The 24,291-nt window shown below is 41.0% G+C and overlaps 1 protein-coding gene across 9 annotated transcripts in view; it reads right to left on the bottom strand.

The window, feature by feature from the left end:
* Nucleotides 1-24,291, bottom strand: part of caskin1 (CASK interacting protein 1) — a 106,740-nt gene that overhangs the window by 42,668 nt on the left and 39,781 nt on the right. For all 9 annotated transcript variants that reach the window (XM_056400706.1, XM_056400708.1, XM_056400711.1 and 6 more), the window contains exon 2: nt 8,784-8,835. In XM_056400706.1, coding sequence (XP_056256681.1) covers nt 8,784-8,835 — 52 coding nt within the window. The remainder of the gene's footprint in view (nt 1-8,783; nt 8,836-24,291) is intronic.

The raw sequence follows: 24,291 nt of genomic DNA, 5'->3' as shown, positions 1-24,291 counted from the left end.
CAAATTATTGAATTGAAAACAGAGACAGTGACAGGCAGATACATTTATATCAAAGGTGGTTGGCTGATGCTGGTGACTTACAATGAGACAGTAGCAAGGGCAGAGAGACGAACAAACAAATACATACATCACCCATCATAAGACACACGCTAACAGAAAGATGGATGGAAGGAGAGGGAGCTAGCCAGATAAGAAGAAGCAGATTACAGGTGCACGGAGACAAACAAACAGACACAAGGACACCGGGACACAAAAACAGCGACTTAAACAGCAATATGCAGGTTATCTCTGGTTGTAATAGAATTGCAGAAGTGGAAGGGGCCGCTGGTGCCAGAGGTGTTTTGCCCATTTTGTATTCCCATTTAAATTTTCCTTTAAACAGTTTCTCTAATGTTCTTAAAAAAGAAACCTAGGGCTCATCCTGATAAGGTAACAACCCTACAGGTTTATGTCACGGCCCCCACGAAAGTATCTCAACTGCATTTCTGTGAAATTTTCTATTTGATTTTGGCATGGCGGACAGGTTCCAAACACTACAATACCCATGAGCCTCGGCCACCGTTGCTACAAAGAAGAATCCAGTCAGAGGTGTGAATCATATTGGTATTTCGAAATGCTTTGTCATTGTCTCTTGTTAGGTCTCTCAACACCGTAATCTTTAGCTTTCGCATGTTTGTCGTTTGCGGCTCACGTGACAGAATTTTAAACTCAGTGACTGGATGTTTCTTTCCGAGAATGCACCTTGGGAGCTGTGGTTAACTTCTCCCCAAAAAAAGTTTATGTACAGAAGCTTGTACCTTTGACTTTTATTGATCATGTGGACTGATGATTGAACTGACAGAGTGTCGTCCAACCTGTAGAAGAGCTCCAACTGTGAGAAATGTACTTTTCTTATGGGAAAAATGAATGAGACTTTTCCTTCCAGAACCAAGGCGCTCCTTACAAAACTGCTGGTCATCTGCTAAGCCCCTCCCTCCCTCCTGTCTAATCATAGCTTAGCATCTGTAGCTAACCAAAAACAGAGGAGTAGATGTTTAAGTAATAACAGAGTGTTTATCTGCACAACATGAGCATGTCTGGCCTTCTAATTTACTACCAAGAGTAAGAAACAATATAACCCATAACTGTTAGCTTTAGTTAAACGGGTCTAATTTTCAAATGAGCCAACTACAATCATTAAAAAGTCAGCTGCAGTCTGTTTGAAAAGGGGCTATTTGTAAGTTTTCTCTGCCTCTGAAAGCGGGTGGTGGCGACTGTCGCTTGACAAGAGCTTCACCATCACTGTGTTTACAAGACAGGAGGTTATAATACACCCACAGAGCAGCACTACGTCTTCAGCGCAGTGACGAGACAGGCCGGGGCGAGCTGGTTAGCGCGCTAACTGCAGTAGAAACATAGACATAGATATCAATGTATGTAAAGCTGAATTTCTCACTGTAAACTGTGTAAGTGTCATTGTAGAAAAAGCTGTGTCTGTCTGAGTGTGACTGTGAGTGCGGAGCAGCATACTAAAGAGTCCTGCACTCCCACAGTGTCCTGCTCCAGTTTATTCACTACAGATCACCCATCACTCCTCCTCTCCTCTCTCTCTCCCTGCTCTTCTCCTTTTCCTTGTTTTGACTCTCATCTTATTTTCCTCTCTTCTATTCCTCTGCTCCCTGCTCCCCCTATCTATTCCCTTTCTCCTTCCCATAGTCTTTTACTGTCTATAGTTTGAGTTTGTGTATTAGTTCAATACATACTACAACAGACTTCTAATTGATCATTTTTGATAGTTTGTTCTCTACTCTTGTTTTGTTATTGTTACATTTTCTTATATTTTACATATTATATTCCTCCATACCAGAGTTGCACTCAGTTTCTACATCCCTCTTTTTGCAAAACGCAACTTCAGGCACAGCATTCGAAATTAAAAATCTCTTTTCCTCCTTTGGAAAACAACACTAATCACAATGCCAGACTTTCTTTACCAACTGGCAGCACCCACTCCTCACAGGTGTAGATAAAGCAGCCACAGATGAGCGCTCCTGTTCTGGAGGAGAATGGAAGTCAGCGGTGAAGCAAGAGATAGAGGTCAAGGAGTGAGAGTACGAGGAGGAAGAGAAGGATAAGGACGACGAAGGACTGTTGCCTCGGATATGATCAGGGCCACAGTGGTCGACCATGAGCTCAACCTTGGATTGAATATGAGAGAGGGTGAGCGAGAGTTCACTACATGGTTGTGTTTATCATCTGTACATTCAGAAAACAGAGAATATAAAATGACCACAGCTGGCTGTGACCCACTTGCTGAGAACAATCACCTTTAATCCCAAAGTCAGTATCTTGTGCACAGTTCACACCACAGATTACATGAACGCTTGTAACATGATTGGCTTCAGTCTCTGCAAGCTCCACAGATGAAGGTAAGAGACGTGTCTCTGGCTATTTTTAGGTTGAGCGTACAGTAAATCCTTCTGTCTGGAGCTAGGTATACGTGGCTCACCACTACACCTCTGCTTGTTGCTGTAATGTAAACCACACTGATAAAATGACCATGATTTCTGTTGCTTATTACTGATAATTATACAACTAATAGTGATTATTGTTTTAAGTCCGACTATATTAGTATTTATATAGAATAAGAATAAATAAGTAAATGTGCTGTTGGAGTCAGGATTGTAAAACACCCTGACAGGCCTGAGATCAAACATCTGAATAAAATATCAAGTGAAGACATCTGTGTCATAACCGACTCCTGCATCTCACGACTGGGTCTGCTTTCCCTCGCTTCCCCATCCAGGGTTAAACAAGGATATGGTTACACAATGCTGCACTGGGCTGAGTAAAACAGCACTCACACACACATACAATGTGTGTGTGTGTGTGTGTGTGTGTGTGTGTGTGTGTGTGTGTGTGTGTGTAGCCCTGAGTGTGTCAGTGGGGTACATGTATGGGGGACAAGGAGGGAAGCCCTCGCTTTTGCCAAGTAGCAAAACCTTCCATACAATATTTATACCTCCCTTCTCTTTTTCTCCACCACAAATCCCTCTCTCTCTCTTTCTCTCTCCAGCCATCTCTCTCCAGATCTCTCTGTTGCCTTCTTCTCCTTCCTCTTTCCCTGTACATCCTCTCCAGTCTCCTCTCCCCTCCATGAATCTATCGCTCGTCTTTCCATCTTCTGCATCCGAGTCCTCGGGCTGATCCCTCGCTGCGTTTCTACTCGTCTCTCTCGAGTTTTCTTCTCTCTCATACTGTAGTGGTGCGGATATGCAGATTTTTACATTAACTGTATAACCACCTCTGTGCTGGTGGGTTTCCCCATGCACTGTATACCTACTTAAAAAGAGCAATGCAGCCAATCATGTTACAATCTTTAACGTAATCTGTGGTCTCGGCCTTCTCTCCATATTTGCATAATATCTGTCTGAGGATTTGTCACTTTTGTTATATTATATATTTATACCACTCTCATTTACGATGCTCATGTAGCGATGGAGGCCACAGTGAGCCCCATGTACCAACACACCACTGCATCACTGCCTCTGAAACCAAACTCTGTTTCATGTCCTGGTTTTACAGTCTCTCACCGGCTGCTGCTTCATTTATCTCCATTGTTCATCTCTGTCTCTCTTACGATCCTCTCAAAGGCTGCTTGTCTTTCTCCTCTCCTTCCCTCTCTGTCTGTGTATTTTTACACATATCTGTGACTGGCTTGATCCCCTCTGCATTGTCAGCACACACACACACACACACACACACAGTCTTTTCATGTTATTTTGCTGCTGCACAATCACCCTGTAAACAAGCTTTAGACCGCTGCTCTTCACCTGTCACACACACATACACAGACACACTCGCTTTGACCTATTTTCAGTAATGAGAGCTTTTTTGTGCTTCTTGGTTCTTCTCAAAACACAAAACACACTGCTGCAACAATCACACACTGGACAGGGAGGGAAGAAAGACCCCTCCCCCCCCGCTGGTGTGCAGTACAGATAAGCCTCCTCTGTGACAAACATGTTAACATGTGTGTGTGTGTGTGTGTGTGTGTGTGTGTCAGGTTCTGGCTCATATATCACATTGTCTTGTGTCTTTGTTGTTTGCTAATCAGTGTCTGTCACTCGTCCTGTACATAACTGTGTGTGTGTGTGTGTGTGTGTGTGTGTGTGTGTGTGTGTGTGTGTGTGTGTGTGTGTTCACCCATAGGTTTTGAAGCTCAGAGTGAGCTGCTCAGAGTGTGCTGCTCCGCCATCGCCATCTTGGCAGTGCCTGATTCCGCCCCTAACTCCCAGCTAATCCAAAAATGAGTTCATGCCAGTTTGTGACACTCTGTCACTCAAAGCGGCCACGCCCTCACCCTCAAAACCTAACTTTAAGCCTTAACAATATTTAAACAGTTGAGTTATATAAAAATTCACTTCCTGTACAGTTGTCATGAAGGAGGAAATTAGCAACAGAGACTAAAACCGTTTTTTGTATCAGGCTGTAAACGTGTTTATTTCTGCTGTAAAGTTGGACATTTTAACAAGCGAGTCTATGGGGATTGACTCACTGTTGGAGACAGACTCTAGTCTAGTAATTGCAGTTTTTAGTACTTCAGTGGTGGCTTTATTTTCCAGCCTCAGAGGATGCCGCTTGGTCACAACCAAGTTTGCAGCAGGGGACTAAACAAGCAGTCCCACACCCTATAGTGGTTCAGTCCAAACTTGACCTAAGAGACTGTATGTCTTGCTAAAGTTTGAGTTATTAAAGTTATTAAAAAAAATAAAATTGAGAAGGTTCTCAAAGTGCACCACGATACAACATCTACTCAGTGGCTTCCAGCTCAGCCATTAAACTGGATCAAATAAACCGATCACATTAAATTAAGTTAAAATAAAAAAGTTTATGATTTTAGCACATTATCAAATTGCATAGGGGACTAAGCTAACGCAGAGGTAGCCTATAGTTTGTTGTTGAGGCAGTTACCAGAAAATGAAATTTGCATCTGGAAGGAAACAAGTTTGGTTTTTATAATGAATCACTAATCTTTTCAACTATTTATTTTTGCTGATCACTGTTACTGTTTTTGTAACATTTCCTTGTGAGCTACTAAGTGCAGGTTTATTTCAGGTGAACCAGATTCTTCGAGGCCGAGTCTCTCCTGCTACTGTATGAATACGTGAATACTAAATGTGCTTCTCGTATGCCTGGTTCCAAATACATGCTGTTTCCCTCTATGTGTTTATTCTGAGAGAAGGGACAAAAAGAGTTTCTGTCTGTGTTTTCATATTGTGAAACTGCTTTAATTTGTAAATCAGGAGGAACTGGGGCTGAAAAATAAAAACACAACACATAGCACACTACACACACACGAACACACACGAACACACACACACACACGAACACACACAAACACACACACACACACACACACACACAAAACAAACAGCCCTGTCCATGGTTCTGAAACAACAGCTTAGCAATGGTCACATGTATCTTCATCTAATTAATTTGGTTGTTTTATGTTTTGTATGAGTAACAGAACAGATGACATTAAATATTACACAAAATGTATTTAGCCGGCCGATTTTGATAGTGACAAAGGATCCAATAGAACAGTGGGCTGTCCCAGATCCTTTTACAACAGGATCCAGCACAAACTGAGTCCTGCATACAGAACAGTGCATATATAATTGTACTGGAGCTTTCTTGTAATGTACTTGTCAGCCTCAATGGGAATCTCCTTGTCAGGGTTTATAAAGAGGAATCTTCATCCTCTGCACACTCTTTGTGCTTTGTTGTTGTCATGTCTCCCATCTCCTATGACGTCCTAACATGTACTGTATGTGTGACAAAGCGTCTCTTTTTCTGTTCATTTCTCCACTGCATATCACCGTCTCCATCACCACTCTCTCCACATTGCTCCTACCTCCTGCTACTACTACTGTTTTCTAATTATAACAACATTAAAATGATGACCAGCTTTTGTTGGATTCTTGCTGCTTTTAATGACGGTGCAAAACCAGCTGATTGACACCACTTAGGAAATTATGTTTTCTACACACACGCTGCAGACGAGGAAAAAACTGCGCTGAAATATCCCAATTAAGATTTTCTTCTGCAGAGTGAGTTCATAACGAGTCTCCGAGTGACTGCCAGGGAGAGTAAATGAATCTGAAATGAATACGCTTGTGCAGACTCGTTTACACTGTGTGCTCATTATAGATTAACACTTAACATGATACATGCATTTCTATCACAAACAACACTCATGACTTGTTTGTGCAGCAGACAATCACACGCCGCCATGTTAGCAGCAGCCTACATGAAGCACTTAATACTGTGAGAGGAATTAAGGGGCAAAGAGGCAATAACAGTAAACACACTAATTAGATTACACTGTTCACTATCACTCAGAGTGGCAAAGCCGCTCTGTGAGGATTACTTTTGATCTTTATCTTTACACAAACCACTTTATTCGGCATAGTTTTCAGTCTTTTAGCTCAGTTTAATTTATTCTCACAAGGGTTGGAGCTGGCAAGACCAGTGGGTGGAGGAATTTTGTTCTGTCTTTTGTTGTGCAGCAGACACACATGCATCATGGATAAACAGATACAGCACAAGCCAAATTGATGGAGAAAGTGATGATGACCACCAGGAGCATCTGGCACAGCTTCAGTGCTCCTTGGCATGGTTTCTCTAAGTCTGTAAAAAAAAAAGCTGTTTTGATGATGAGTGATGTCTCTCTCATCCCCAATGTCCCACTGCATCACGACATCATTTCCAGAGCCTGTTTCGCATGCAATGACTGTATAACGGACTTAAAACTTAAAATTAACACTAAATGACACATATTTACTTTTTTTTTTGTTTGTTTGTTTATGTCACGTCCCCTCCAAAGTCTGTAAAACAAGCTGGTGAATTTCCCCTCTTCTAATGAGCACTGTTCAGGAAATAAAGACAACACAGTTGTAAGTAATTAAAATGAGTAAAGTTCAGCCACAAAGTATCTGTGGATCATAAATGAGCTGCGTTTTGCTCAAATACAAAACAAGGTCGGCAAAGCAGCTCTAAACTATACTGGGAAAGTGGCAGCTGAGGAGCAGCCTGCTGGAACGCCTCCAGTGGAGCAAAAAAAAAAGAAAAAAGAAAAAGGCTGCACTTTGACTGGAGGGACTTAATCTAGTTCCTGAACATTAGTTCTACTTGTAAAATAAGTCTCTTCTCCAAGGTCGTACGTGTCTGATTGTACAGAAGTTCTGGGGCTTTAGGGAATTTGTGGGCCTGAACGTCACTGGCTGGTTAAACACAGACACCACGTCAACTGCAACTTTAGTACCCCCTCATTCACAAAATAATGAAGAATGGGGTGAAACTAGTATCATTATAGACGATGGGCGGACAGGGGAGCAAGTGAGGAAGAGATCATTTATTTTCTGATAGTTTTCGTGGTGGTTACTTTCTAAAGCATAATCATAACCATAAAACACTCAGATCTCAATCTCCCTGTCCACCTCTGCATGTCTGCTTTTCCTCATTCATTAAATCAAAATCAAACATCAGAGTAAATACAAAGAGTAACATGACGACTGAGCTTTTCAAACACTGCTCTTATTTTTTAATCTATCATCGGTCTCCTTTGCATGGTTCTTCAGATGCAGTGGAAACGCTAAGAGAATCGCTCAAAAGGGATTTTTAATGTCTTGTTTAGTTCCTGAATTTGTCTCCCCTGGTTCCATAGTTCCCACAATGATTTTGGTCGGAAAGGGATCTGATCTTTTATAGGTGCTCAGCTGCATTGAGGCCACACAAAGGCCACAGCAATTGATCACTGTCATACTCGTACAACTTAGAAAGGTTGAAACCAACAATTATTATTATAAATACATCTGACAACTGTTTTCCTTAATAACTGATTGATTGGATTATTCGCTGAAGTCCACGTTCACATATCTAAATGACTTTTGTTGTCTGACCGAACAGTGAAAAACCCAAAGATGTTGAATTTACTATTATTGAAAACTGGGAAACAAGCAAATATTCGCCCGTGAGAAGCTGGTTCCAGTCAATTTTTGGCATTTTGGCAAAAAAAATTTTTTTTAAATGAAACGATTAATCAATTAAGCAACTAAATTTTGCAGAGTACTGGCGCTGCCTGGTAAAATAATGAAACTGCCATGTACAGGGTCATTGAGGGGCCAACGACAAATTTTTTACCCCTCAGTGGTTAATCCATCCACGGTCTTAAACCTGCAGATCACACACTCACACAGTTGTCTCTGCCACAGATCACAAGGGCGTGGGCTGCAGCTCTCCATCTGATGTTTTGTGTGTTGTCGTTTTACTGGTTTCAAGCAGTGACTCACAAACTAGTGCTCACATGGGCACACACTCACATACTGCACACACGCAAAGCTTTTAATGGCAAATGGGACGCAGGAGGTCACAGGGAGACATGTATGTAACAACTAATATCATGAAATCATACCATTAGTACTCCTTTTTCTCTCTCTCTCTCACACACACACACACACACACACACACACACACACACACACACACCATTCTAGACTGAATTTTAGCTGATGGTATCTGGGCTAATCCTTCAGCTTTTAATACTATGGAGGCAGAAGTAAAACTGCCATGATAATGCAGCTTTCATATGAATGGGACCAGGAGGACGATGGGAGGGGGAAATAAAAGAGGGTGGATGTTAAAAGGCAGGGGCAGAGGAGGAGGAGGTGGAGGACGAGAGACCCAGACAATGATAATGGAAACGAATGAGAGGTGTGTGTTGGAGATGTAAGAGAGGAACTCACCCATCTGTATCCTGGAAGTTGACATTCACCCTCTTTGCAGAACCGAGGAGCTCTGAAACACAAATAAAGTGAAACGTGAATTGATTTTTGCAGTGATAGCTGGATGATGCCTTTTTATGATGTAACACAGCAGTCAGAGCTGTGTTTAATGTTTACAGTATCATATGGGATGAGTATTCTGTAGTCAGTCTTCAAGCCAAGGAAGCATCATTTTTCCTTTTTTCACTTTTCCCCTCGTTGTTCATCATGAGTCATATCGTCGTCATATTTCTTCGTCTGCTCTTTGCAGGAAAGAATGTCATTTCCTCGAGTTCAAGCCCCCACGGTGATAATATGTCTGCCGTTCAGAATATTTACATCACTCATAGCAGGCTACTGTGTGCGGTTAGACATGGAGCGAGTTCACATGGATGAATCTCACATTCAAAACTCACAGACAGAAATCATCATCATAAAGACATTACAGCTGCACAGCACCTTTCTTTCCAGGTCAAATAACAAAATGTTATTAAAGTCAAATAAAATGTTTTATGTGTTGAAATGAATGTATTGCACATGACTTCATTGCATCCCTTTGGCCTCATGTTGTGATGTTGTGAGTGCACAACACGCTGGTGCCAGCTTTGAAAAACCATTTTGTGACTGAGCTGTTGGTTAAATGCTCCTCATGAATAAATTTAAACTGACTTTTGCAACACGTCACACTTGAGTGCAGATGCTGGCACTGCATTATGTATTTACATTAAAGCTGTGTAGGTTGTGAACAAACAACATAGTCTGCAATAAAGATCAGAATGTAAATCTGTCTTGGAATGGAAATATATGATAATAACGCAAATACGAGACGCAGTTTCTCCTGCACATGACAGAAAAATCAGAAAAATATCAGATAATATTAATGGTATAGACAGTAATACAGCAACAACTACCCAAATAAGAAGATTTAGTTACATTATGGTTAGGAAAGAGTAAAAATTATATTATAATAACAAATTTAAGTTCCTGCCAGACTGGAGGGCATTACTCTGTTTGGCTTTAATTTGTCAGCATTAAGTCATAATCCCCATGTTCTCCCTTTAAGTAAATGTAAAGTATTTCTTTAACATTTTGTGCACATATGAATGTGTTTTATTCCAAATTCGGTGACATCATCATACAGCTTGAAGTGCGTCTTCATGCAGCTCATGGGTTTGGATCAGTTTGATTTTTCAGTCCTCACAGTGATGATGTCACTGATTCACTCGCTCACTCTCTCCATCACGGCTCTGCAGGCCTGGCGAGTGGCTCGCAGCCAGAGCAATGTCACAACTGAGAAAACTAACGGCAGGGTCGATGAGCTTTGTCATGATATGCTGGTTAGGCACTGACGCCTATTAGCGCCAATTGTTAACACACAAACATGTATTAACACACATACTGTATATACACTGAAAGAAGACATTCATATACACACACATAAAAGTGTAAGACTGTACTAAGTCTACTAACACAACATTTTGCTACTGTCACCCACATTATTTTTCATTTTCTGCCCTCTGTTTTTGTCTCCTGTTAGCTGACGATGCAGCACAGAGGATAAAGATGAGCCTGCACTCATCTCTTTCTACTCTTTCTGTCTTTGCACCCACACACACACACACACACACACACACACACAAACGCACACATGCACACACACTCCCTCCAGGGTGCAGGAAACAGGACAGTCCCTCTATTGTAGAGGAGACAGCTCCCAGCGCCACTGGCAGAGGAACATTGATTTCCTAACCGGCTATTTCTGGCCACTAAATGCAGGGATTCACTCACACACTCTATCTCTAAAACATACATACACACACACACACACACACACACACACACACACACACACACACACACACACACACACACACGGACCAAGAGCTTTCTACATCCTCTGTGTGTGTACTTGTTGTGAGAGGGATGTAATGCCACAGAACCTGATATGCATCGACTAACATGCATTACAGTAATACTAAGGTGCGGTGAATGGTGATAAAATGAAGAAAAGCTTGAAAAAGGCCAGAGAAACAAACATGAAACGACAGACAGAAAATGATAGAAGAGAGTATTTTATAATTTAGGATATCACTGATAAGCACCACACAATGACTGGCTTCTTCCCAAAAAAGAACAAAACATGCTCACACACAGACACACACAGTGTTGTCTACGGTCTCTTACATCTGTCCAGCAGCTGCCAGCCGTAACCTTTTGACCCTGTGACGTCACGGCCACTAGTCCTTAGACATGACCCCTACCTCTGTGCAGCCCTGTTATGTGACAGGAAAATGGACACACCCTTTGCAATAAGGCAAAAATCCCCTCCTTTAATCTGACGGTGTCTTCATGACAGACCTTTGAGGGGAAAAGCTGCATCTGGTTTTTACAAATTACAGGAAAGATACGCCCTGCATACTCATTCCACTTTCTGTTTGATGGAGGCTGGTTTCCTTAAGCTGACTCCTCTGTGTCATTTATCAATATCCTCCATTTCCCAAAATGCCTTTTCAACAACTTTAAAGGGAATGACCATGAACTTCATGTATTGTCCGTCCACTAAGCTAACTATTGCTACATCTGTCAAGCTTTTCGTTCTCACACAACACAGTTGATCACGGTGAAAGGTTTACCATCAATAATTACAATAATTAGGACAAAAGCAGGTCTCTTGTTTTCTAATAGGTGACTGTCAACGGTGGCAGCTGAAATGACAACTGTTGCTGGCAGATTGTATCAGCTGTAGCTAGCTGGATAATTATGCTAACAATAGCTCTGTGAGTTCATTAAAAACACTGTGTTTGATTCACTTTTTACTCTTTCCATTTCAAAGCAAGACCCCTAATAAAGGCTCATAAATATGAATTTGACAGCAACAGTTGTGGTCAAAAGTTTACATACACTTGTAAAGAACATAATGTCATGGCTCTCTTGAGTTTCCAGTTATTTCTACAAGTCTGATTTTTCTCTGATAGAGTGATTGGAACAGATACTTCTTTGTCACAAAAAACATTCATGAAGTTTGGTTCTTTTATGACTTTATTATGGGTTAACAGAAAAAGTGACAAAATCTGCTGGGTCAAAAATATACATACAGCAACATGAATTAGCAATTTTGGTGACTTAGAAAGTTGTGTCAATGAAATGAGCTTCATAGCATGGCCTCTTAACTTCTTGTGAGTGATTATGAGTGACTACAGCTGGTGACTTCTCTGAGGCCATTTAAACAGGGCTCATTGGATACAAACACCCACAAACGCTACAATGGGAAAGTCAAAGGAGCTCAGCATGGATCTGAAAAAGCGAATCATTGACTTGAACAAGTCAGGAAAGTCACTTGGAGCCATTTCAAAGCAGCTGCAGGTCCCAAGAGCAACAGTGCAAACAATTGTTTGTAAGTATAAAGTGCATGGCACTGTTTTGTCCCTGCCACGATCAGGAAGCTATCACCTGCTGCTGAGAGAAAATTGGTCAGGAGGGTGAAGAGTCAACCGAGAACCACCAAAAAGCAGATCTGCCAAGAATTAGAAGCTGCTGGAACACAGGTGTCAGTGTCCACAGTCAAGCGTGTTTTGCATCTCCATGGACTGAGAGGCTGCCGTGCAAGAAGGAAGCCCTTGCTCCAAAAGCGGCACCTTAAGGCTTGACTGAAGTTTGCTGCCGATCACATGGACAAAGATGAGACCTTCTGGAGGGAATAATCGAGCTGTTTGGCCACAATGCCCAGCAATATGTTTGGAGGAGAAAAGGTGAGGCCTTTAACCCCAAGAACACCATGCCTACTGTCAAGCACGGTGGTGGTAGTATTATGCTGTGGGGCTGTTTTGCTGCCAATGGAACTGGTGCTTTACAGAGAGTAAATGGGATAATGAAGAAGGAGGATTACCTTCAAATTCTTCAAGATAACCTAAAATCATCAGCCCGAAGGTTGGGTCTTGGGCGCAGTTGGGTGTTCCAACAGGACAATGACCCCAAACACACATCAAATGTGGTAATGGAATGGCTAAATCAGGCTGGAATCACGGTTTTAGAATGGCCTTCCCAAAGTCCTGACTTAAATCCCATTGAGAACATGTGGACAATGCTGAAAAAACAAGTCCATGTCAGAAAGCCATCAAATTTAACTGAACTGCACTAATTCTGTCAAGAGGAGTGGTCAAAGATTCAACGAGAAACTTGCCAGAAGCTTGTGGATGGCTACCAAAAGCGCTTAATTGAAGTGAAAATGGCCAAGGGACATGTAACCAAATATTAGCACTGCTGTATGTATATTTTTGACCCAGCAGATATGATCACTTTTTCTGTTAACCCATAATAAAGTCATAAAAGAACCAAACTTCATGAATGTTTTTTGTGACAAAGAAGTATCTGTTCCAATCACTCTATCAGAGAAAAATCAGACTTGTAGAAATAACGTGAAACTCAAGAGAGCCATGGCATTATGTTCTTTAGAAGTGTATGTAAACTTTTGACCACGACTGTACATACACGATACTGTGCTTTTCTCAGGAAAAATGTTAGCATCCCTACCAGTTGATCCATCTTGAAGAATTACAGCATTAATAATGTATTGTATTAGTATAATGAGCGTGAAAAGGAAAAATATAAATATAAGTTAATTTATGTGTAAACTTCCCCTCATATAATAAAGAGCAGAACATGGGTCGCTTACATTAGCTTAAATTCTGATAGCATCCAGAATCGGCTTCCACACAGTGGTTGTGCTATCCTGTAAATGAATGTAGTTGGTTCATCATGTGTCTTGGAGATATTGCTCTGTACTACAATGGGGTAGTTAGCCTGACATTTTCCTTACATGTTAGCTTTTGTATTTTTGGTTTTGGAAAGGCTAAGAAAAGACACCACCCTCCAAACTCTACATGATTATATCTTATCTCATAGTTATTAATAACATATGATGAGTCATTAATATTTCAGCATTGGTACTTTTAGACATTGACTACATAAGTAGGATGGCCAGTAATTAGATATGCAATATTACACTATACTGCAACGTGGCAATGCTAAAGTTAAACCATCAAAAGTTCAGTTAATTCAGACCAACATAAAAAGCTTTAAACAGTCCTGTGTGCAGTGTGCAAAGAGCAAAGTGAATATATTGATCATTCTCAGCAGACTAATGAGGGTGAACAATTTAGATACCATCGGCTGAGCACACACCCAAGCACGCACATACGCACACACATACAAACCTGGTATATAACACAAACACGGTGATGAATGCCTCATGTAAAAGTTTTTGCAATTGCATCAGTGTGTCCATGCCTTGTGTGTGTGTGTGTGTGTGTGTGTGTGTGTGTTGCTCAGAGATACTGGACAGCAACAGAGTAGACAGTCAAAACAAACAGTGAAACCATGGTTATGGAGAGGACAGCCAGCCGAAAAACACACTTCTTCAAAGCACTCCAACACTCCACACCCACAGTGCTACAGCCTCATTAGAAGAACACACACACACACACACACACACACACACACACACACGCACACACACACGGGGCACACACACAGGGCACACACACAGATACTGTGAACACCCATATATATTTATGTCGAAACAAAAAAATGGCATTCATAATTACACACATCCGTCTCTCCCTTCATACTTCATATATACAGTAGGTGCTGTAATGTTGAACACTGCAGTGACTGCAGGTTAATTGGAGTCACTATCAAAGCATCTGACAGCACCCATAGGTGTTTCCTGTGTTCTACCAGCCTAGATCTGGGGGGGGGCAGCATCTACACTGTAAAACCGAAACTGAATATAATAAAATACAATTAAAGACAAAGATCTTCACCAGTTTAAAACCATAGCAATTTAAAAGTTTTGTGGTAATCAGAAAATAAACTTTCAACACAGACAGAAAACTTCTCTGGAAATGCTTGAGGCAAGCAATCTTTAAAAAACTGAGAAATTAAAATCTGTTATTATAAAGTCTAAAATAAATGTTATTAAAAATGTTGAGCCCTTGGGGATTTGGGGGAGGCTCTTCTCTGTGTATATGCCAGTCAGGATCTTGGCATTCTGCCTTCCTTTAAAAGATAAAGCGAAAGACAAACTGAAAAATACAACATAAACAAGTGCATTACATAAGCCAGAGAAATTGACCATTTCAGCAGCAGTAAATACAAATGATAGCTGCAGCAAATGTTGGATATCAGCTTCAAGAATGAGTCAAATAGAAAAGCAGGGCGTGTAACAAGGGGCAACTTTTCAAGTATGTATGAAGCAAAAATATGTTAAAATATGTGGTGCGTTCAATATGAAATAGTTTTGAATGTCATGAAATATTCAAAATGTAAAAATAAGGGATGTACTATTCTGTACTATGTTTTTACAATTTGAAATCTTGACATTTTAACTATGTAAACCACTGTGAAAACATTACAGCTCCCCTGCTCATTTCTGTAATCTTTTCTGTCTAACATTATTATTTGTTGTTAAACAGCCTACAACCATGCTAGTGGCTCTGTGAGGCTCTGCGACACAGCTTAATGGTAACTTCAGCATGCTGATAACAATGCTAACGTGCTCATATGTAGCAGGATTAAAAGGAGCTATTTGTAAGTTTTCTCTGCCGATGAATCTGGTTTCTTGCCGGGAGCTGGTGGTGGCGATTGTCGCTTGACAAAAGCTTCAGACATTGTTGTGTTTACAAGACAGGAGGTTATAATACGCTGGAGGCTACAGTGTGTCGCTATCAGAAAATGACAAGAGAGGCCGGAGTTAGCTGGTTAGCATGCTAAACAAGCGTTAACATTAGCGTTGCTTTGCACCACTACAGACAGCTGTTAGTGAGTAAAGGAGTAGACTGGTAAGTAAACAGGTGTTAATGCAAATGCTAATGCTGGCTACATGGCAATAGCAAAACTTACAAATAACTTCTTTATTGTTTACTATGTTCACCATCATATTTTGTGTTAGCATACTAACAATTGCTAATTAGATCACAGACAGCTAGGGACAATGGAAATGCCATTAGTTTGGTAGGTATTTTTAATTTGGCTAAAGTATTCAACACATTTTTGATCCGATGATGAAGAATTAAGGGATAATCAAACTTAAATATCATGAAAATCCATCCAACGTCTGTTGAGATATTTGGGTTTGGACCAAAGTTTGGACCAACATATTATCTAACATATCCCTACAGGCCATGCTGCTAGCGTAGCTAAAACCGTCATCTCTTTCACAGCACAATTACTGTTAACTGTTGGATTTTTAGTAATGTGCATTATTATTTATGTTTATGTGATTTTAAATGAGGTTTTCTTACTTCTGAAATGGTTCCTCTTTTACCTCAGCACCATATTCACAAGTCTATAAACATTTTAGTGTTTGTGCGTGTGTGTGTGTGTGTGTGTGTGTGTGTGTGTGTGTGTGTGTGTGTGACACTCTGGAGGAAAAGAAATCCACCAACTCAGAGATAAGTTAACAGCACAGTCCACTCTGCCCACTCTGCTCTGTTTTGTATGTCTATCCTGAAGGGGTATCGATCGCTTCCTGTGAGCACACCCCAGTGAATGTCAAAGGTCATTTAGAGCTGAAAAGCATGATGGGTTTTTAATTGTAGTGTCTATGCATGAGCGAGCGTGCGCGTTTAAAAAGGTCAGATAAATTCATATTCCGAGTAAGAGATAGAGGCAGTGAAGGTAAAAGAAGAGACTACATGTTTTTTTAGGGGGAATTATTCGCAGTCTGCTGATTATGTGTTTTCATACCCGTGGCAAAAATGGGCTGATCTCATCCTCCTGGGAGAGGAGAAGGGAACAATGTCCCTGCTTCTTTTAATATGCCGTGCTGTTATATAATATGTATCCTGGGGAAGACTGTTTTTAGTATAAAGACAACAAGGGAGTTTATTTTGTTCTATCCTGAAATACATTTACATTACAAAAAAGAAAAGGAAAGGAAAGGATAGGACGATTTCTTGTTAGCTCACTGCCTTCTCCTGTCTCCCCAAATTTCTCTTTCCTTCCTCTCTTCCTCTCTTTTTCTCCCTGGCAGTGAGGATGGAAAATAGTGTGCTGGACTCTGGAGTGCTCTCTGAAAGTAGACCTGTTGTCTTGGCTCTGATCGATCTGTCCCCCTTTCCCCTCCTCTGACTACTTCCCTCACCCCCACCCCCCTTTCTTCATTTTCACTCCGTTTATTCCAGTGGCATCCCTCCTTCCAGGTCCACAAATGAGAAAGGTGATAGTGTTTCTTTTCTCTCTCTCTCTCTCTCTGTGTTCCTCGATTGTGGCAGTAAAATTACTTTGGCAGGAGGTTGTAGCAGGGTCTGTCTTCATGCATTCATCCTGCATTATTAAGGTAGACTCTTTTCCTGTGAACATTACCCAGAAGAATCAAATCAGGAATGTTGTAACCTACACTCTCATGTCGGTTTAAGTTTTCCCTACTCTGAGAAATGTCTTTTTATTGACCTTTGAGCAGACAAAACTGGCAAAAGGTGATTTTTTTTTTTCCCTTTGCCTTTTGACTTTTGTAATTCTATTGATCCTAAGCCCAGTATACATTTCAAAAGGTGCTTCTTAATTATATGAATTTACTGTGTCATTTTCACTTATCATAGAAAACCACAAGTCTAAATCAGCTTTAATTATTTAATCTTTGTCTCTAAAAAGCCATGTTCTGTCCATCGGGTTCATAAGGCTGGCAGCTCCAATTACAATACCCATGAGCCTTAGCTGCAATGGCTGCGGAGACGAGGGCAGCCAAAGTAGTGACTCATCGCGGGGGTGACCATATCAGAAGAAAAGCAATGAAATGAAACAGACACATTGTCAAAGCAGTGGGTTTTGCGTTAGCTGTCTTAACTTCATTTGCGAAGAGGGATCAGTCTGAAGCCTGAGAGAATTATCGCCTGAATAGTGATGGGCAGATCAGCTCTGATGTCATCTGTATCAACGCTATACATAAAGAACCCACCTGACACCCACCCAAACAAATTACTCCTCAGTGGGAGATGGTAACATATTACACTGAAGTAGGCTGGTTTTACACTTATTTAAAGTCAAAGTTCTCAGGTATTTCTACAACAGCCTGACCACAGTTCGACATTTTTAATCCATTCAAACTAAATTCCTGAATGTCTCAGATACTTCCCAAAGACAAATCAGTTTAAAAGCATATAATAGGTCGTGGCTGCTGCCCGAAATAAATAATGAGTTCAGACTTTTTTAAAAGTCACTGTGTTAATTTTTTGGCTTTACTTTGCCCATGTTTATCTGTGTTTTCATCCACAGCACGAGGCTGCTCTAAAAACCTTTCCAACACCAAACAACAGATAACGTTAGCTAGCTGGAAACATGCTGAAGCTGTTAGCAACTAAAGATTCGTCAGGTGGCTCCTAATGAAAGATAATGTTGCTCAGTATCTGCTAGATACAGTGTAGATGAGTAACTGTTTACTAACAAGTTTGTCATATCAGCTAAAAAGGTGATAGATGATTTGTCACTGTTGTGTTTGCAGCCGTGCAGCACAAAATGAGTTATTGCAGGTTAAACATTTTTGTCATTGTCCGCCAGTCTCCTCAAGCTCTTCACCACTTAGTGGTTTCATACACTGATTAGAAAAAAAGTCTAAATTTGCATCTCTATGTGAACTAGCCTGTGTCACCTAATTAGCTCTGGGGAATGCTAAACAAGTGCACAATAACTTTCTAACCTAGGTCACTGCAGGCCTTAAAAAACAAATGTTTTTAATACAAATTAGCATACAAAGAAGCTGTGGGTTTATATAAAGATTCACCTGCCAGGAAAACATAAATTTAGCATTGTTACCACAGTAGTTGCTGAAATTCATCCAAAATTCAAAATGTTGCTCTCTCCTTCATGCCTGTGTGTGCACCGCATACTAGTGTTGCCTTGGACTCCATGCACTCAGTGACCTCCCTCTTATTCTCTGACATCATAAAAGGACATGGCCGCCCCCGTGTCATCAAATAAGGACAGAGACTCTGTACAAGACATCATATAAGGACAGAGTGGGTAATAATGGGAGCTCTGCCAACATCATTCCCTGTCTGCCGGATGCACACACACACATACACACACACACAGTTAATCGGCCTACACACACACGCACACACACACACAAAGTGCTGTATCATGAGTGTATACACACACACACACACACACACACACACAGTTAATCGGCCTACACACACACACACACACACACACAAAGTGCTGTATCATGAGTGTATACACACACACAAAGTGCTGTATCATGAGTGTATACACACACACACACACACACACACACACACACACACAAAGTGCTGTATCATGAGTGTATACACACACACACACACACAAAGTGCTGTATCATGAGTGTATATACACACACACACACACACACAGTGACAGGCAGCTTCACATCCAAACCAAATACAGACACTACAGTGATTTGTGAACAAGTTCATAAACCTGTAGTTAATTAGTATTAATAATTTATCTGCATATACGTAAATACTACCAGCTGCCTGTCACTGTGTGTGTGTGTGTGTGTGTGTGTGTGTGTGTCTGTGTGTCAGCATGGTAACTGCAGGAGCTGTTTGATCCTCATTGACTCTCTATGCTTCCTCTCTCCTCAACACTTCCTGGTCAGAGCTCTCTGAGCAGGTAGCACACACATGCCATCTGCTCACATCTCTCACACACACACACACACACACACACACACACACACACACACACACACACACACACACACACACACACACGATTTAGCACTGACACACTCGCAGTCACATATTTGGGTGTCATTTTACGATTAGAGCTATACATTTACAGTATATAAACATTATTATGCACATATAATGTATTACTGAGCATCCACTTGACAACATGATTACATATTCACATCTTCTCGTTTCCTTGTGTGATTCATTGTGTAACCTCAGCCAATGAGCCAACATGTTGGTTTACAACGTGTTAAACGCATCCCGAGCTGTCAAACACTCCGCTATATTTTCAAGATGAAATGTCAGCCAACTTTCATAAAACATTTAGAGAGACTCAAAAGTGGGCCGACAGATCAAATGAGCAGCGCTGCTGGAACTCAGTGTCCCGCCAGAGAGCGAATACAGCCAGGGAATGATGATGGCGTAGCGCCGGGAATTGGGGGTAATTTTTAGTGCTAGTTCCACATTTGTTGCTGTTTTCATCCAAGTGGCCGCCATTCAGATGGAAGCAGGTCACACTACCCAGCATAAAGGGATGAGTGGTGCAACCTAAAATCTGTAACATGATGTTTGAATACAAAACTAGTGTTTCACTTTTATAATGTCAATAGAAGGGGATGTAACGGCAGTATGAGATTGTTGCATAATAATAACGTATTTTGCCCATTTATGTTCATTTTCTGTTGCTATGAGTGGCTATAATTTTTTTCAGCAATGGCTGTTTATTACTGGATTCAAACTCAAAAAGGAAATATGCAGCATCTAGTCCAGTGTTCCTGTTTCTAATTGCATCTCACTGACATCAGCCTCACTGTTTACTGTTCACTCTCGTATTAGAGCTGTGTGAAGTAATGCTAACCCTGCCCAACATCTCCTACTCCTGTTGTTTCACATTAAAAGCATTCCACTGGAAAAACACAGGGGGACATTTGCTGTGAAGAAGCCAAAAGGAAACTGGTGATGCCAAATTCCCCAATGTCTGAAATCTTGAGGAAGTTACAGTGTTATTAATGAGCTATTTATATAATTCACAATACTTAACATGTGTCCTACAGAACTCGCCACTTTTTACACATCTATGTCACACAACAATGACACTGAACTGGCTTTACATACAGTGTTTCCCATTGCCTGAACCATTTTCTCAGCAGTTTAGAGACACAGCTATGGCCTCTGCAGTGTAATGTGCTTCCCTGGTGGGTTTCGTCATGGTAAGGGCAGCGACTGGTCAATGACACCACATGCGTATGAGCTTTGCTAATACTTGGTGACACGCTTCCTCATCACTAAGTCTTGCTTCTGCATAAGGGGGACCGGTGATTGTGTGACATGCAGTGAGTTATACTAATGATCCCGATCCACTTCATTTGATGTGATGAGAAAAACCATTGATACAAATGTTATCTGCACAAATATGGATTATGAATGTGTGGGGGCTTAAAATTTAAAATCAAAATAACACCAATTTTAAAGCAGTTGAGTAACTTCACCTACAAAGTTGTGGATTGCATGATGTATTTGCTGGTAGCTTTATTCTGTACCACCACCTGCTGCTAACACACACACACACACACACACACACACACACACACACATACACATGCAAAGTATGTCCAGATGCACACACCACACACTGAATTACTTCACTATTTTGCAGCCTGCCGCAGAAGAACTCTGGGAAAATACTGATTTCATGATGTTGCTGCAACTGCTCACCCCGCAGCTTAACTCTGCTTCCTTCACTCCACATGCACACACACACACAGACACACACACACACAAACACACACACACACACACACACACACACACACACACACACACACACACACACACACACACACACACACACACACACAACACACACACACACACACACACACACACACACACAAAATGAGGGAGCGCTGGGTTGCATAGAGGTGGTTGCTAGGCAACAAGCATCCTCTAGCCCTTCCTACACATGGAGATGTGTGCTGTACACATATCCAAAACACTAGGATTCAGAACCACATGTACGTACACACACACACACACACACACACACACACACACACCACACACACACACACACACACAGAAACATTCACATTGCCGTAATGAGAGTGGTAACAGTGTGAGAGTGTGACATCCTTATTTCCAGATGAACTGTCTAAAACAGCATCTGCTTCCTCCAGAGAGACTCCGAGTGAACAAATGAGTCTTCATGGAGACTCCTCTATTCAGACATTCAGCTGACACCTGTACCCAGATCAGCTGAGCTCAGTGCAGTCAAATAGTTTCACTTTATCACCACTGTTAAAAATAATTATAATTTTAGTAGGCCACCTCACAATTACATGGCTAGTGTTTCTTTAACTACACCACCCAAACCTACATATTTACATTTAACAATTTAACATAACACCTACTTCTTTTAATGCTATCCTGCTTTGTAGTTTCATACTAATATATTTTCCTTTCTGCTAATTAAGGTGCAGTGTTCTCTGTGCACTTAGTTTGAGAAATTGGAGACAACATACTGAGGCATGAAAACAAAGGATTCTGCATTATCACTGGTGTGTGTCATTGTGAGTTAATGTTAATTATGTTGACGATTGCCATATCCTTTACACATTGCATATTTAATATGTTTAGTGTCAGTTCAAAAGAATAATCGTAATACTTCCTCAGGCAGGAAGGAGTGCAGAAAGGTGAAGATGTCCAGACAGAGAGGAGCAAGATGCAGGAGAGAGACGTTCAGCACCGGAAGGACAGGCTGCACAAAGTCATGAGACAGGGCAGGCCATGAATTTAAGAGAGATTAGCTGCTGCTGCTGCTGCTGCCATGAAAAGGCATGTTTTAGTCTGGTGCATATTATTCTCGTAGGTGTAGTAAACAGTTGAGATGGTGTTTTGTGGGCGAGTGGGTTGATATCTGCTCATACCAAGTGAGATCAGCTCTGAGGATTCGTGCAGAGATAGTCATGAATATAATGTATTGATGAGCAGTGATAATTCTTGAGTTCAAGAGCAAGATGTTCAAATGATGTAAATTCCCCCAGGTCAACGTCATTACACACAAACTGTGTAGAGAAAATGGCTGCAGCCTTCTCTCCTTTCCTGTCTGACTGACTGATAAAAATGACAGTTTGGAGGACAAGCCTCTTTACAGCAGTAATGCTCTTTAGCCAGGTCTCAACTAAAAACTTAAAACACAAATTCATTTCAATGATCAGATAATTAACCAAAAAGGGATTTGTTAGATATTGATCATTCATTAAAAAGAACTGAACATTGAAAAATGTAAGATTACGGACACGGGTACCAGATGGTCTGTGGTTGCTACGATGCCACCGGCTGTTTGAAATCACAGGTATGTTTAAGGAAGCAGCGTGGGGTCTGTCTCATCTCTGGCAAGTGATTTACTTTAAGTATAGATCCGCCTGTTTCTCCTCACCATAGACACTTCTGGGATGCTGGTAGTAAAACACACTAATTGTGTATTTTCACGTCTCTCCCGCAGTGTGAGTCTCACTTTGAGGTGAGTCCTGCGTAAATCAAAGCAAAGCTAACGGGAGCACTAAACCATTAAAACAGAAGGCAGAGTAATTATAATCACAGAGAGGCAAACAATACACAAACACACTAGCTGAGACGCCGGGGATACACAGCAGCACTCATGAAACAAACGAGTGATTCTAATTTAGGTTTTTGTTGTGGATTATTTCAGCCAAACACTGCATTAAAAAAACATTCCCTTAACTGTGTGGTGATTTGTGACGTGTCAAAAACTTAGCGCCTCTGTAATCGTCCAAAGTAATTAGTTGCTCTATAATGGAGCGCTGCAGTGCACGGTTCTATAGATCCCATTTATCAAGTACAGCAGTGGTGACTTGGTTCAGATGATATTTGCAACGCGATTAAAAATTAAAGACGTGTGAGATATAAAAACAGACAATTGATATACTACATGATTCGTGTGTGTCATGGATATCTGTTTGTATCATTCAAATATTAAATATGCATGTACTTTATGTACCAAATACTTAAAAAAAAAATTACAGAGAAACGTTAAAGGTCATGTCTGAACTTGTAGCTTTCAAATACATCTTAAGGTCTTCATCAATGCGCCCTGTACTGATGAAGACCATGAGATTTTTGCTTACATTTAATAATGCGGTAGATGCTTTTGTTCAAAGCGACTCACATGAGACACAATCCAATCTACACTCAGTTCCACGTGCCATAAAGCTGCAGGTGCATGAAATAACACATAAGTATATTGCAAATGACTTTTTTGAGAGAGATGTGCTTGAGAGCTGGTTGTTGATGGAGGATATTTTTGATCATTTGTTAGAATTTGAGCTACACATGCCTTTGACCAGGCTTGTATCGCACCCTAACCCCCGTGCCTGTCCTTGCAGCTGTTGGGCCCACAGGGGGGCTGGAGATTGCAAATGTATATTTTTTTCTTTTTGAGACTGAGGCTACGTTCGCACTACTACAGTTTAGTCTCAGCTATGTTTACACCTGGCGTCCACACTCTTTCGAGCCCCTAAGATGGAGACTTTTGGAAATGCTGCTGGTCCCGTTATAGTTTGAAAACTTGGGGTTGCATCGTAGTCTGGAAGGGCGGAAACAGTTGTCGTAGATACCCACAGTCGCTCGCTGATTGGGTTTTATCAACCAGCACATGGATAATGAAATACAAGCGTTAATGACCCCATTTTAAAATAAAAACAGTGTTGAACACAGCCTTATTCAGTCTAAAGTCATTATGTAACACAGTAATG

This window comes from Seriola aureovittata, chromosome 17 (genome assembly GCF_021018895.1).
Source record: "Seriola aureovittata isolate HTS-2021-v1 ecotype China chromosome 17, ASM2101889v1, whole genome shotgun sequence".
Taxonomy (NCBI): Eukaryota; Metazoa; Chordata; class Actinopteri; order Carangiformes; family Carangidae; genus Seriola; species Seriola aureovittata.
The sequence above is the reverse complement of the archived record's forward strand: the minus strand, read 5'-3'. Positions and strand labels throughout refer to the sequence as shown.